The sequence below is a fragment of the Danio aesculapii genome, chromosome 23 (assembly GCF_903798145.1).
Source record: "Danio aesculapii chromosome 23, fDanAes4.1, whole genome shotgun sequence".
Lineage (NCBI taxonomy): Eukaryota > Metazoa > Chordata > Actinopteri > Cypriniformes > Danionidae > Danio > Danio aesculapii.
In genome coordinates this window covers 27873322-27890408 of record NC_079457.1, presented here as the reverse complement: position 1 = coordinate 27890408, position 17087 = coordinate 27873322, and the positions used below count along the sequence as shown (strand labels likewise).

The window sequence follows — 17087 nt, the reverse complement described above, 5'->3', positions numbered from 1 at the left end:
CAAATCCCACACAGCCAAGTTGTCAGAAAATAGCAATAGTGTAATAAAGTTCGTATCAGATTAAAACAATGATGGAGAGGGAGGGGTTACAACTTCTAAACTGAACCAGGACAATGGTTTGAATGGTTGAATACATTTATGCGGTTGTTGTGGAGAAAAATGGATTAAACTTATTTAAAAACATTAGTTACTGCTCTTTTTTTAAATAAATGTTATTCAGTGGTTCAGATCTTACATCTCTGACAGGTCATTCAGGGTGTCTTGGAGGGGAGATGCCTACAGCATCTAAATACTGGGGTACCTCAGGGCTCTGTTCTTGGGCCACTTCTCTTCTCCATCTACACAACATCTTTAGGAACAGTCATCCAGAAACATGGATTTTCCTACCACTGCTATGCTAATGATACCCAGCTATACCTCTCTTTTCACCCTGATGATCCCTTGGTTCCAGCTCACATCTTAGCCTGCCTGTCAGACTTTTCACACTGGATGAAAGATCATCATCTCCAGCTTAACCTCGCGAAAACCGAAATGCTTGAAGTTTCTGCCAACCCGACTCTACACAATAACTTTTCAATCCAGATAGATGGGGCACCCATTACTGCATCCAAAATGGTAAAAAGCTTTGGAGTAACGATTGATGAACAACTAAACTTCTCTGACCACATTTCTAGAAATGCTCGATCCTTGCAGATTCGCTCTCTATAACATCAGAAAGGTCCGACCCTTCCTATCTGAACATGCAGCTCAACTCATTGTTCAAGCTCTTGTTCTATCCAAACTGGATTATTGCAACTCTCTACTAGCCGGGCTTCCAGCTAACTCTATTAAACCTCTTCAGCTGCTTCAGAACGCAGCAGCACGAGTGGTCTTTGATGAACCCAAAAGAGCACATGTCACTCCGCTACTCACCCGTTTGCACTGGCTGCCAGTTGCTGCTTACATCAAAATTCAAAGCTCTGATGTTTGCTAACAAAGCGACCTCTGGCTTTGCTCCTTCTTATCTGCTCTCACTTCTGCAGATTTATGTGCCCTCCAGAAACTTGCGTTCTGTGAATGAACGTCGCCTCGTGGTTTCATCCCTAAGAGGGAAGAAACGACTAAAAACTCAACTATTTAGTCTCCACTTTCCTTCCTAATCTGCAACTGCCTCTCTGGCTATACCACTAACTGTACTCTCTCTCTCTCTCTCTCTCAGAAAAAAAAAACATTACTAATGCTTTGCTTCTTTGACTTTACACACCTGAAACTTGCCTATAGCACTTATTCACTGTTGCTCTTATAGTTGTGTAAATTGCTTCCTTGTCCTCATTTGTTAGTCGCTTTGGATAAATATATATATATATATATATATATATATACAGGGCTTGACATTAACACCCACCAAACGCAGGGAGATTTTAGCTGTGGTTAGACAGACACTCCCAACCAGCCAAAGTGGCTAGCGGAAATAATTTTTAAAATGTAGCTTTCCTAAAAGCAAGGTTTGACAATAGAGATGTCCCAACATTTGTACAAATGTGAGAGAATCACTTGCGCGCACAGGTGATGTGATGCGTGCCACTGTTAAAAAGCATGCACGCTCCCATTTGTTTGCGCGAAGCAAGCAACCGTGCCTAGAGGAAACGCAACTGCTGCAATCTGATCTCTTCGAAATAAACTGAACAAAAAATGATGATCGTGCACCCACAATCCTGCTGCTCTCAAGAGCTCAAGATTAAAAAAAATACGTATCCTTTTGTAAGCAGCAGCGGTCACTGCTTGTGTTTTAGTTATTCTTTGAACAGGTTATTAACAGGGCTAACATTTATCATTAATGGTATTACTTTTAATTTTGTTATCATTATTATTATTATTATTATTATTATTATTATTATTATTATTACTGTTTTGACTTGCCCTCCTGTTATCTCCTCATTATCATTATTATAAGTATTTATACCATTGTCATTATTAAGGTTGCTGTAGTTGTTGTAGTAGTAGTAGTAGTAGTAGTAGTAGTAGTCACCGTAGTAGTACCGATTGTAGTTGTGATTATTGAAGTAGTAGTTGTAGGAGTTCCTGTAGTAGTAGATGCCGTTGTTATAGTAGTGTCAGAAGTAGTAAAGGTGTTGTTGTTGCAGTAGTAGTAGTAGTAGTAGTCGTTGTTGGTGTAGTATCAGTAGTAGATGTTGTCGATGTAGATGTTGTAGTAGCAGTGATTGCTGTAATAGTGGTAGTAGTAGTAGTAGTAACCGTTGTTGTAGTAGTATTAGTTGTAGCAGACGCTGTAGTAGTATCAGTAGTAGTCATTGTTGTAGTAGTATCAGTATTAGTGGACATTGTAGTAGTAGTAGTCGTGGTTGTGGCTGTAGTAGCAGCAGTAGTTGTAATATTAGTAACTTTCTGTAGTAGTAGTTGGTGTAGTACTTGTGATTTATTATTATTGTTGTTGTTAGTCATTATTACTGTTGTCCTTTCTTTTTACTGTCATTATTACTATCATACATTACAAGCATTGTTGTTACTCTTTACCACTGACTGGTTTCTTTCTATCTGTTTTATTTATATCTGTGATACTTGCTTCATTTATTGACTGTTATTGTCCCTTATGTTTGTACTCTGACCTGTCCACCAAGTTACCTTTACATGCGCACACACACACACAAACACACACACACACATACACCACCTACCAGTACCTGACTATATTGTTGTTGTTTTTTTGTTGTTGTTTTTGTTGATGTTTCTTCGTATTTGTATGATCCCAATTTATGTATCTTTTTTCATATTCTAATAAAAAAATAATAATAATAAAACAACAAAGAAAAAACAGGGCTAACATTAACCGTGTGTGCGTGATCATCCTTTAATTGTCACACCATAAGTTTTTTTTTTTACCTGCTTTCCTTTACTTAGTTATTTTTGTTAATATAGTTTAATTATATATTTTTTACAATAACATTGCTTTGATATGACATTAAATCCCTGTTTATGTGTAGTTAGCTGGTGATCTGGTACCTTTAGCCAGGACAGATTACTGACAATAACATATTTTAGATACATGACAGTAGTTCTTTTTTAATGTCAATATTTTTAAAAAGAAAAGTTTTGTTGAATTAAAAAGTGCATGTATACGGCTATATTTTGCTTGTTTTGACACATTTAAAATTTGTGGCTAAGAAATCATTATTTATTTTTGGTGTGGTCAGAGATAAATTTGGTAAATCCTTAATTTTGCGCCCTGAAAAGTCATATGAAATAAAAACTGGTTGCAATGCGACACAACCCATTTGCTCATGCACATTGAGCAAGCTCATACACAACACACACAAAAAGTGTAAATGAATGAGGAGGCATGTGGACACAACACAACATCTAAATCAAGTAATTTTAGCAAGTCAAAGTCAAATTTATGCATAAAAAATATATTTTCCCAAGAACAAAAGTGTGGCTAGTGAAAATGGCGAGTGGCTAGTAATGTTGAAAAACTACTAGCCAATGTGGCTGGTGATCAAAAAAGTTAATGTCAAGCCCTGTCAGTATATAAGCGAGGAATCCAATCATAGCTCTTAAACATAAAAAAAAACAAATCAGATTTTCATGTAATGTCCAACTTTAACACAAAAATCCATTTGCAAATCATTTAGCTTACATAATATGATGCATTTCCAAGTGAAACAGGATGTTCAACGAGGGAAGAAAAATAGATAAGCTTCCCAACAATGGAGTCGTATTTCTGACGTTCAGGTTTAGAAATATGTCTTTTCTCATTGAAATGAATCAGGGATGAAGTGTAATACCTCTCTTGAATCGGCTTTGTAATGACACATTGATATTCTGCATGACATTTGTGCATCCAAAACAAAATCAATTCCAAAGGTTATCACGAAAAATCACTCTGAATCTGCGCTTATCACAACACATTGAGCTGAGCGCGCTATTATCTGTCTCTTTGTGTGCCCGTAGGTGGTCTCTGAACGGCACATTGATTAATCTCAGCACTGATTCCCGTCGGCGACTATCCGGGGGGAATTTGGTCATTAGGAGTCTGGACCGGGCCCAGGATGGAGGAATATACCAGTGCACTGCCTTCAACCCACACGGAGCGATTCTCAGCAGAAGAGCTAGCCTTCAGTTTGCATGTGAGTCATTGACTGTGTGTTAGCATGCTATATTAGCGCTGCAGCCACTCGATACAGGGTGACAGGTGTTAGAGTGGATGCTGCCAATACTGGGCCGGCTCAGAGAAATTAGTTATCAACACCTTAACTGAGCTAATGCAAACATGATTATGGCTCATGCTGGGAACTTAATGATTTTGAAGACAAATTGTTGTGTTGTTTATTGTACTTATGGCTCAAGCACACATATATTTGTTGTTTGTTTGGATAGATGATGAAACATTAATGATTTTAGCATGTATATAAATATATAGTGCTCAACATATATGAGTACACCCCTCAAAAATCTCACTTCTGAATTCGTATTTTCTATAGGAAAATTTGTAATATTATATTTGTGCATATATATTAGATTAGTCACTACTTAAGACAAATCTGGAGCTAATCTAAGAAAATAACTTATTTTATTTTATCTTTGCCATGATGACAGTAAATAATTTTTGTAAAAAAAAAAAAAAAAAAAATGTATATGTATATGTGTGTATGTATATGTGTGTATATATAAATGTGTGTGTGTGTGTGTGTGTATATATATATATATATATATATATATATATATATATATATATATATATATATATATATATATATATATATATATATATATATATGTGTGTGTATATGTGTGTATGTGTGTATATATATAAATGTGTGTGTATATATATATATATATATATATATATAAAATCTTGTCAGCCATTTTTATAACAAGAGTAATTAGATGACATGTTAAAGTACTACATTTCACTGTGTAGCACTGAAATACTAATACATTTTCACTTTGCTACAATCATTCATATATTTATTCTTTACCCAAGTTTTTAATTGCTTAAAATGTTACACAGTTTATTTTAAAGAGCCCATATTATACATGAAATAGGGTCATATTTAGGTTGTAAGGGTCTCCAACAACAGTCTAATATGCATGCAAGGTCAAAAAACACTTTGATGGTCTTATAATCTGCATTTATTTTTACCTAATTATCCCAGCGACTCCCATATGAATCGTTCAGCGATTCATTTGTTCCCAAACCCCTCCTCAGCGCGAAGCTAATCTTCGCTGATTGGACCGATGACAGCCTGCTGCGATTGGTCGACACGGACAAGGCTTCAGCGCCAGACAGAGTGAAATGCCCAGCTGCTAATCTACAATATAAAAGTAGTCACAGTGCACACACGCTTCATAGTGGATTTTGGCTGCCAGTGGGTGAATGTAAACACAGACGATGGACTAGAAAATACTGACGACTAACTATTTTATTGAGCAAAAAGTCCAAGAACTGGCGAGGAGGTCACAGTCTTCTTGCTCTTTTCACACACACACACGCACACACACACACAGGGCCTGCGCGTCCATAGAGGACCGGCTGAATAGAGAGGGCGCAGCGCTCAGTTATATCCGCGAAAACCCGTGCGTTACACACACGAGGAGACACACACACACACACAGAGGGCCGGCGCGTCCATAAAGGAGCGGCTGAATAGAGAGGGCGCGGCGCGGCACTCAGTTATATCCGCGAAAACCCGTGCGTTACACACACGAGGAGACACAGACACACACACACAGGGCCGACGCGTCCATAGAGGAGCGGCGCTGTTATATCCGCGAATACCCGTGCGTTACACACACGAGGAGACAATAATATTGAGCTGAAATATTTTGAAACTTGACCGTTGCATGTGTGTAAACAGCTGACGATCCGTAATCAAAGCAGCATGCGTCGCGTTTTCAACGTGGCTTTACACGCGATATGAGAATATAAAGAGTTAACCTGATACAGCACACGCGGTTACAAGTAACAAAACACAACTAAATACATCATGTGCAAGATAGGGTAAACGAGGCAACAGTTTTAATCGCACGTACTTACACTGGTGAAATGGGGGTAGAAACTGATCCATGATGCACTGATCCATGTTCTGACAGTCTATACTGATCCTTCCTTTAACAAACTGATGAAGTCTTGTTTGAAAGCAGATAGTTTTCAGAAGCACTCAGAACTGCTCAAGGCTGGGCTATATTGCTGATGTTTCATCTTTGATTAGACTGTCCATAATATCCATCTGCACAGCGTGACTTCATTCGACCAGTGTCTGTGTGTGTCTCTGTGTGTGTGTGTGACTTTTTTTCTGTTAGTGGGCGGGGCCGCAGGTTTCAAATCTCCCGGGTTTGCGCGCCCAACTACTTGTGTTTCGTAGCTGCGTCATCGCGAAACACCTAATGACTCGTTATCAAGACGACTCGTTTGAAGCACTATGAGTCGACTCTTTTATAGATGAATCAATAATTTTAAACACTGTACACTTACAGATTTAAGCCATAGCTGGATATTTCACTTCACTTAGAGCTGTGTGACACACTACATGGAAGGGCATTTTCAAAAACCCATAATATGGGCTCTTTAATAGACCCTTTTTACAAGACTGTTATGACGCGTTTAGTGGTCATCATAATGTTAAATCCTTGAAAGTTTTTAATATTTATGTATGTATTATATCATCTTTGCAACAAATCTCAAAAAACGAATTACTGCTTGTGTGAAGTGTTTCTAATGCAGCGCCTATGGGGCTTAGAGTTTATTTGACGTTATTCTCTCCTCTGGCTGCCGTCATCAGTCTCAAACAGTTTTTTTTTCCTTTTTCTGAAAGTCTTGACGACACCATCGTGCCATTTTTCTTTTATTATTTCAGCAAATGGGATTGTGAAAATTCACGCTCAAAGTTTACCCAGCTATGACGACGTCTGCTACTGAGAAACCCATAAATGTGAAAAGGGTCTGAACACATTTTTTTAAGTCAAGTTTATTTATAAACTACTTTCGAGAGGATCACATGGTTATGATTGACTACGACTGGTCCCGCATTAGCTAACGCATGATTCAGCAATTAGACGATTCCTACGTCACCATAAATAACCAAAGTTTTCCTACCTCAGTCATCTTCGTTTTAAAGAATACCCCCTTCCACCCCCATTCCTCCTCCTTTTTTCTAGATAGGGTGGCACGGTGGCCCAGTGGTTAGAACTTTTGCCGCACAGCATAAATGTCGCTGGTTCAAGTCCTTACCAGGCCAGTCGATGTTTCTGTGTGGAGTTTACATGTTCTCTCTGTACTTGTGTGGGTTTCCTCCCACTGTCCAAAGGCACCATAAATGAGCTCTTAGTCAGCAGTATATCTCTTCATAGCAATCCCTAATTCATCATTAGCCACAGGTAAGCAGGGGCGTTCTAGAGATCTACCTGAGCTCAAACTTCCTTCTCGCCCTGCAAACGAGATGGAGGCTCAATCTCGAGGATCTTCGAGCTCAGTACTCTCTCCTGGGACAACATGCCAAACAAGCTTTCTAATCAATCATCAGCTAAGTGTGAACTCTTGAAGTATATTTTAATAAGAAGAGATGAGAAACTAGATCATTTTTACATGCGTTTGTTAGTCTGAATATCAATTATTTCACCATTATTTCAATTTTGTTTCATTAGGATCATTTGAAATGACTCGATTTAATATGCTTCCATTGTAAATAAAGTGGCCCGCATAAATATTTGACATTTTCATACTTTTACTGTCATACATTCAACATATATTCAAAAGATAAAATGTCTTTAAACTGTTTTATGGCTTTTAAGAAATTCAGCTGCAACCCAGCACTTGGAAACACCCATATACACTTGCATTTACACACACTCACACACACACACACACACACACACTCATACACCATGGCCAATTTAGTTAATCCAATTCACCTACAATAGCTCATGTCTCTAGACTGTAGGGGAAACCGGAGCACCCGGAGGAAACCTCACACCAACACAGGGCGAACATGCAAACTCCTAGCAGAAATGACAACTAGCCCATCTGGACTCGAACCAGCAACTTTCTTGCTGCGTGGTGACTGCTAACTACTGTGCTGCACGATTAAAAAAAATAAATGAATAAATAAATAAAAAACAGTTGCTAATAATCCATTCTGAAAATGATCAAGGAAAATGATTTTATTAAACAGTCTGTTTGCTCTGCTGTCACACCATTTTACAGCAGTGAATAATACTTTTTAATGGACAGACCACATCAGAAAGAGGTCACAGTGTGAGCAGTGCAGGAAAAATGCACACTCCATGGGGATGCGTCATGTTAAGTGTAACATTAAGCGCTTTAACTCTTTTAGTGTATAGTTTAATGTGGCTTGCCATGTCAAGTGCTTCAACAGATGATTGTATTGTTTAATGCATTTTTAGATAAGCGAACAACACTATACATTAATTCACATGTAGATCTACATTTCATCCTGCTTCAGTTTGCTAAAAGGTGCGAATATAATAATATTGCAGTTAAACTGTTAAGTAAACCTCACCCAAAAATGAGTATTTACTCGTGTCTTTTTTCTGTTAAAACAAAACACAGTTGTGTTTTTTCTAAATAACATTGGAAAGTGGTAGTCGCTGACTTCCATATTAGGAAAAATAAAAACCAGACGGCTGGTTTCCAATATTATTCAAAATACCTGTTGACCAATTTGGCATTGTACGATGTCTAATGTGAAACATCGCGATGGACAATGGCATCGTCGTCGTAGGCGGGGGTGGTTGTTGTTAAATATCAATTAATTTATAACGACTGAATGAATTGTAGCCTACCGTTTTCACAACCTGACCCTCATGGTCTTTGCTTTACCCATAACTAAACCATAAATAAATAAATAAATAAATAAATAAATAAATAAAGTTACACACAAATTACTCCTGTCAATGACTTTTTTCAGCGGGACTCTGGCATGAATAGGCAGAGTGATCTGTGTCATTATAATGGCTTTTTTCCACAGCTGGTGGAGGAGACGAGAGTTCGTTTGGAGTTCACTGTAATTTGTATTGTGACTGATGATAACTTCCTTATTTTATTATCATTATGAGGAAATAATAGCAAGTAAAGATGCTAGGGCTCGACCGTTTTGGTCGCATATGTGCCTGAAATTTTATCTATGCGACCTAAAAATATATTTAAGCATTTGTGGGAGTGTATAAATTGTGGCCGCGTGACCTGTTTTCACTGCAAAATCCTCACCGCGTGCGCAGATTTAGGAGATGCAGAATGCATCTTTGCACCTAAAAATGCCAAACGCAGCGCTCAGGAACAGATTAAAACAGTTGTTATGTGAACTTGCTGAAGTAAAAAAAAGCCTGTAATGCTTTCCCCGCCTTCGCGCTCTTCTTATTTGGCCCACTGCTCTAGAACTGAATGCTAAAGGATTGGTTAATATCAGCTGTCAATCACTCAGTCAATGACTTCTGCCTTCAGATGACAGGAGCTACAACCGCGAAAATGTGAAGCGCTGAAGATGAGAGAATGAAAATAATGACAGATTTTGTTTTAGAAACCACAGTACAAACAATGACACATCTTATTAGTGATCATGTGCTGAAAGTTAATTCACCATTTACACTTTTCCAAGAGTGGATAAAAGACTTCCAGTGGCTTCAAGTCTGCAATGAAAATAACTACAGCCCCTCACTGGAAAGTCTGTGGGACGGGGTTTGCAGGTAACAGCGTTTGCCACTGAATCTACACATTTTAAGCACGAGAGGTACTGTATAATCCTTCATTTAATCCTCACGATGCTGTCAGCCGTGCAAGTGGAAGCTATATGTAAAGTTTAACACAGCTCATGAAAAGACCGTTATTGCTATTAAGATGACATGCAAATAATAAGTTATATATCAATGTAAATGTGGGGCAGTTTATCGGCCATCAACAAACAAACAAACAAAATAAGGTACGCTACATAATATTGGATTTCTTACCTAAACCAAAAATAAAGTTCTGTAAATGAAACAAACAATTCTACACTCCTTGACTATCCATTAAACAGGAGAAAACGTGACAAAAGAAAAAGGGCCTTCCCTTAGATCATTCAGCTGTAAATAAACATTTAGCCACAGCTAACACAGAATACCGTCCTATTACCGTTTTTAACAGAGTATCTCACCAGATGACTTTGGAAAAGTGTTGCGGACAGGAAAGAGACAATCAGCCACAGCTAATGCAAGTTACCGTTCTATTACCGTTTTTAACAGAGTATCTCACTGACATGACTTTGAAAAAGGGTTACGGACAGAAAGATATCACTGCCACACAGAGAACTTAGAGCGATCTGCTCACACACATACTGTAACAGCGAGGGGAAACAGGAAGAGAACTCGATGAATACCGCCAACAGCATGCTTTTATAATTGGCGCCGCCCCTCTCACAGCTGAACCTGATCTCCGCTCATGTGGAGAGAGAGAAATAGACAAATAAGAAAGTATACAACACACACAAGAACAATATACTCCAACATTGTCAAAATAAGTTACTCAATATGTAACAACCACCAACTTATCCAGCATATGTTTTACACAGCGGATGCCCTTCCAGCTGCAACCCAGTTCTGGGAAGCATCCATACACTCTCACATTCACACGCGTACACTACGGCCAATTTAGTTTATTCAATTCACCTATACCGCATGTCTTTGGACTGTGGGGGAAACCGGAGCACCCGGAGGAAACTCACGGCAACACAGGCAGGACATGCTAACTATACACATGGCGACTGACCCAGCCGGGACTCAAACCAGCGATCTTCTTGCTGTGAGGCGACAGTGCTAGCCACTGAGCCACTGCACTGCCTCTATGTGAGTAAATAATGACAGAATTTTCATTTTTAGGTGAACTGTCCCTTTAAAACCCTCATTTTATCAGGTATATAATTTGCCGATCATTTACTACAGATAGTTAGCTTAGTGAAAAGCATTCAGAAGATCTTAAAAGTGTTTTTAAAACTATCATACAGAGTCAAACACAATACACACACAAAATGTATAATTGAAATTGTTATCTACTGAGATTTCCACCTCACTTTTACCTGACATCACATGATACCATCATGGCAATTTGCTGAAGTATCTTCTGCATTTTTACAAAACCATTTTAGGTAAACATGATGACGTCCATCAAGTGTGTTTGCATAAAAAGCTGATTTTAGTTTTTATTTTTTTGTAAATATATTTTATTCTCAGAATAAATATATGAAAAGCATTTATTGAGAAAGATGAAATGTTAGTATGACTTTAGAAGAACCAATAAGCTTTCAAGATTGAATTTTAAGAAGAAAATTGTATTTTGCACTAGGAAATCAAATCCCATATTAATGTTATGTTTTAATTCTATTGTAAACAATTTATAGATCACAGCATGCTCATTTTTCATTCGAAGTGCACTACAGATAAGCAGTCCCCAATCTTTTTATCACCCCTTTTCATCAACACTTATCAATATTTAAAGGTGGGGCGGGGCTGGTGGTGGGTGAATGAGGGGCCCAGGGGCCAATCACAGGCGCCGTTTTTGAATGAATACTTGTTTGAATTTCTAACGGCTGCGAGCGTTTTGCGCACTGCTCATGCACCCTGCATGTCTCGAGTTTAACTGCCTGCTGTGCATCACGTTTTTGACGTTGCTCGCAGTTGAAGAAAGTCTGAGTGGAGAAAAAGCGTTACGTCAGTCACGTCTTTTAAATTCTCCAATCAAACGAAAGCAGAGGCGGGCTTTCCGTTGAGGTGCCTGCAGTGATTGTGTTGCTGTTTTGAGTTATCCGGTGCTGTATGACTCTCAAATCTTGAATTTCACAATATTATTAAGTGGAGTTTATTTATAAACTAATTTCGAGAGGAGCACGTGCTTATGATTGATAGCAGCTGGTCCTCATTAGCTAACACATTATTCACCAATCAGACGATTCCTAAATCACTATAAATAACCAGAGTATCTTAGCTTAGCCATCTTCGTCTTGAAGAATCTCCCCTTCTACCCCTACTCCTCCCATTTCCTTGTCAGGGCAGCACGGAGGCCTAATGGTTACCATCATTGCTTCACAGCAAGAATGTCACTGGCTCAGATCTTTCCTGGCCAAGTCGGCATTTCTGTGTGGAGTTTGCATGTTCTTCCTGTGTCTGCGTGGGTTTTGCCCGGGCTCTCCGGTTTCCTCCCACAGACCAAAAACATGTAACACAAGTAAATTGACAAAACTAAACTGACATTATAGACAAGTGTTGAATCCATTATTCACTCTATAGTATTCATAATCTACATCTACCATTGTCAAGCAGGGGAGTTCTCTAGACCTACCTGAACTCTGGCTCCCCTCTCGCCCTGCAATGGGGGGGAGCCCCGGGCTCAAGGATCTCACGAGCTCAGGGCTCTCTCCTGGGACAACATGCCAAACACGCTTTATAATCGTTCATCAGCTAAGGGCGAACTCTTGAAATATTAGAAGTATATTAATATCAACAGCAATAAGTAGCAAATTCAGTGGAATAATAAGTGCACTGCGATTCTTTTTTTTTTTATTGTCAATAAAAAAAGGCAGAATGATGCACCTTGCGTTTTTGAACCGTAAAAGCATGTTCGGTTTGGTCGGCCCCTAAGGGTATTAGACGACCATCAACCGTTTTCTCAGAGGATGACAAGCTAACAAAACATTGCTACAAGTTTTATTTATGGATAAAATGAAAAAGCACTGCTGTGTTTGTCTGAGATTGGTCAGGTCTTGTCATGCGACTCACGGTGTGCTCGCGGCCTTCTGAAGATGTTTTCAACTGGGTGCATTATTTGCAATGAAGGAGCTCCCGTGCATCATTCCTCCATTGGAAATAGCAAGCTTGCACGTGAAAAAGACGCAATATGTGATAGGTTGCCTTCATTTGCGACCTCCAGCAGTTGATCTTCTTCTTGCACAGACATGCTGGATTCACTTGATTTGTTGTTAAAGGGTTATGGATCCATTTTTTGGCAGTTTGTGGGTCCTTCGCTGGGCCTTTTCCTCTTCGCAAAGAAACTTTTCAAACACATCTGTTTCTTACTGATTTTGCTTGAGTGATCGAAGTGTATATGAGAGAATATGATCATTTTTCAAAATAAAAGATCATTCAGACTCTAATAATAAATAATAATTATAGATAATAAATAAACCAGAAATAATTAATGTACTGGTCCATGGCCCGGTGCTTGGGGACCACTGCTATAGAACTGAAAACCAACTTAAACAATGAGCAGTGTGAATTTCATGTAAATCATTCATGCAAACATACACACAGGCATGGTCACACACAAACACACGCAATATAGTACATTTTCATGACATCTTTCTCAACATGTAAACGTTTTTGTGTTACTTCAGGCCACCCAGAAATGTCGATGAGTACAACTAAAGCATCATTTTCTGACAAACAATGTCTCAGAAAACCCAAAAATATGTTCACCTCCACTGGGAATGCCATAAGGCTCCACAAAATGGAAATATTTTGCATAGGGGTGAAACGATTTATCGTGGTACGATTTATTGCGATGCAAAAATGTCACAATATGCATCGTGCCGTTATGACGATCTTTATTGCTATATGACGTCCATTTTCTCTTATTGGTTGAGCTGTTTGCCAAGTGAGCTACGTTCCACCTGCTATCGCACATGAGTTCAGATTGCTTGAACTAGCAGCAGTAACATTACCAGGCCAAGATGAGTGGAGTTGAAATAGAGAATGCCCCATCTTCTTAAAAGTCGGACGTCTGGCAACATTTCGGTTTTTCAGTCAAAGGAGAGGACGGTAATAAAAAAACAGACAAAACACAAACTGTGTGTAAGCACTATAAAAAATGCTGCTATACAAAACTGCGAACACGACGAATATTATGTGCCATTTAAGCTGTCACCACAGCGACAAAGTGCAATCGGGTGTGAAAAGGAGAGAAAAACGTCAGACATCAATACAAAGCATCATATGACATCAATACTTCACTGCAACATGGTCTCACTCAAGTGCCAAAGCTGAGGAAATAACGAGATGCATAGGAGAATTTTTGGCAAAAGACATGAGACCATTTTCTGTGGTCGACAATGTTGGATTTTGCGAATTGATCAAGGTACTGGAGCCCAGGTACAACATTCCATCATGCCCGCACTTCAGTCAAAATGTAATTCCAAACTATATATTAAACTAAAGAAAAAGTTCTAGATATACTGAAAAATACTGAGAATGTGGCGATAACAACTGATGGCTGGACATCGCAGGCTGTACAGAGTTACATCACATTCACGACGCATGTAGTAACCTCGGAGTGGGAAATGAAAAGTGTTGTGCTTCAGACTCGTCCACTTTTTGACACACTTACTGGGTCAAACATAGCCGAAGTTTTAAAAGCAGCTATTTATGAGACGTAGCATTGCTGTCGTTACTGACAACGCGTGCAACATGGACGTAGCAGCAACAGAAGCCGGATTGACGCTTCACATTATGTGTTTTGCTCATACACTTAATCTCGCATCTCAAGCAGGTTTGAATGTTCCCCGTGTTAGTTGATTGCTTGGTCGAGTGATAAAAGTCAAGGCTTTTTTTCATTGCAGTGCCACTGTAACAGCTGTGCTCGCGACAAAGCAAAAATGCTTAAGATTGCATCACACAAGCTTATCATGGATGTTACTACATGATGGAACAGCTCAATGGATATGCTGGAGCGCTACCTTGAGCAACAAGCTGCAATAATGGCAACTCTTTTGAGCACAGAGCTATGCAAAAATGCACGTCAACTTGATACTCTTGACAGCGCCGACATCAGCAACACCGAAGAAATAGTAAACCTGCTTAAACTGCTAAGAAATGCCACGAATGTCCTGTCTGATGAAAAAACAACCACCCTGTCACTCATCGTTCCCTTATAATCAATTATAGTACAGAGCATGACACACAACGAGAAGAATTCCACAGCTATGGCCAACATGAAGACAGCCATCCATAAAAACCTCTCAGACAGATACACAGAAGTTCAGGATTATCTCCCAGAAAGTACTGCCTTAGACCCCAGATTTAGAACGCTGCCCCACCTACCCCCTGATCAACGTGAAGAGGTTTTCCAGCGTTTGAAGAAAAAAACAAACCATCTACAGCAGGTGTGTTTGCATTACAAATTGTTTGAGATTCTGTATATTTGCATTTGTGAGTTTACTTTATTATGGAACTTTACATATTAAAATATAACTCAAATATAACTATAATTATTTTTAAGGCTGGCATTGTTGAGGAAACAAATAAAATGGGTTGTGGTGCCAGTGATGGAGATCCCATGGATCAAACAGTTGCAGTAAACAGGGATGAGCAAGAACAGCCACCGAGCAAAAAGACAGCATTGGAGGATCTCCTTGGTGCTGCTTTTGCCAAGCCAGCAGTTACCCAGTCTACTTCCAGCACAGAAGTAGAGATAGACATGTACAAAAAGGACACTTCTATTTCCCCTCACTTGCTGTCCACAAAAATTGTGGAAACAAAATGCTCAAATGTACCTATTTCTTTCCTCTCTTGCCCAGGCAACTCTCACAATTCCAGCAACTTCTGTTCCTGGTGAACGGCAGGGGATATTGTGAATGCTCAGAGATCCCAGCTTCTACCTGAAAATATAGATATTTAGATTTTTTTGCCAAAAATAAACCCTGCAAGTGACCCAGGCAAAACCCTAAGCTCCTACTGTTAAATTCACTTGAATAGAATGCTATATTTTATTTTTATTTTGCACCTTAACTTCTTTAAGAAGTTGTCCCTTAATTTTGTCTCTGTCATTTCAATATTATTTTATAAAAAGTGTTAAAATTGTTTTATTTTCCTGAGACAGGCCTATTTAATTTATTTTCTTAAAGAAGGTTAAGTTTAAATGAAAGCAGTTTAAACAAAAGAAATACATTGAAAATTGTTAACTTGGTAATTTTTTAAATGAATCTTTTATTTGCATTTGTTTCATTTTCAATTTTTGTTCCAAATATCGTGATGCATATCATTTCGTGAACATTATATTGTGAGCTAAATGCATCGTTACACCCCTAATTTTGCAATACTCTAGAAATCTTCCATGTCGTTTTTGTTACTGTTATCAGACCCCATTTTTTCAAATTTTTTTCAATTTTTTTTTTTTTTTTGCAATAAAAATGACAGTAATTCCCAAAAATTTGCGGACAATTTTATGATTAAAATATATATAAATATAAAAATTATATATATATATATATATATATATATATATATATATATATATATATATATATATATATATATATATATATATATATATATATATATATATATATATATACAATGACACTACATAAAAACAAAGCTTCTTTATTTTGGTCTCTTGTCAAGACAAAATCTAAAAGAGATCTGAAAAGGTAGGGATTAAGCCAAAAGAAGTTTGTATACCTCTTATTTTTATCTACCATCTTACTTTCTCTCAGATTTCACTCCTCAGAATATTTGACATCATCTAGCTCACTCAGAACATGTGTTAGGCCTACCGTAATACACCTAAAACACGGATTACCATGAAACTCGTCAGTGGCAGAGAATCATTTTCTATCGTCAACTACAGGGAAAGAGTTACACAAAATAATTGATCGATTTGACGCGCATCATAGTACCAGCCATAAATGTAAAGCACAAATAATGTCCTTCAATTTGGTCACATCTAGCGGCCGTCATCCTTAAACCAATCTCCGACTGTTTGTTCCATTGCTTCGTTTGTTGGATGTTTGCTCACACTTTCTTTTGCAGTCTGAAGCGCGTCAAACACACAAAATGTCCAACTCCTGCCACAGGATGTCTCAACCAGGCTTAATTCCATCTTTGCTTTGATTTCACATGTAAATCACTCACACTTCATCCACGTCTGCTTACTGTTCAGGCTGAAATCAATAATGTAATGATTTTGAGGGCGCAGGTCAGATGTCATTTTTCAAGAGACACTCAAATACATCACTTGCGCTGAGTATTCAACGTCTATAAGTCATGTAAAACAATTAATTGCAAACTGAAATAAATTTACTTTGATTATATGATTTAAAATTTAATGTGTT

At 38.3% G+C, this 17087-nt stretch overlaps 1 protein-coding gene across 1 annotated transcript in view; it reads left to right on the top strand.

The window, feature by feature from the left end:
• cntn3a.2 (contactin 3a, tandem duplicate 2) overlaps positions 1 to 17087 on the top strand; it is a 164298-nt gene that overhangs the window by 33172 nt on the left and 114039 nt on the right. Inside the window, exon 3 of the mRNA XM_056449625.1 lies at positions 3949 to 4124. Within this exon, the coding sequence (XP_056305600.1) occupies positions 3949 to 4124 (176 nt within the window). The remainder of the gene's footprint in view (positions 1 to 3948; positions 4125 to 17087) is intronic.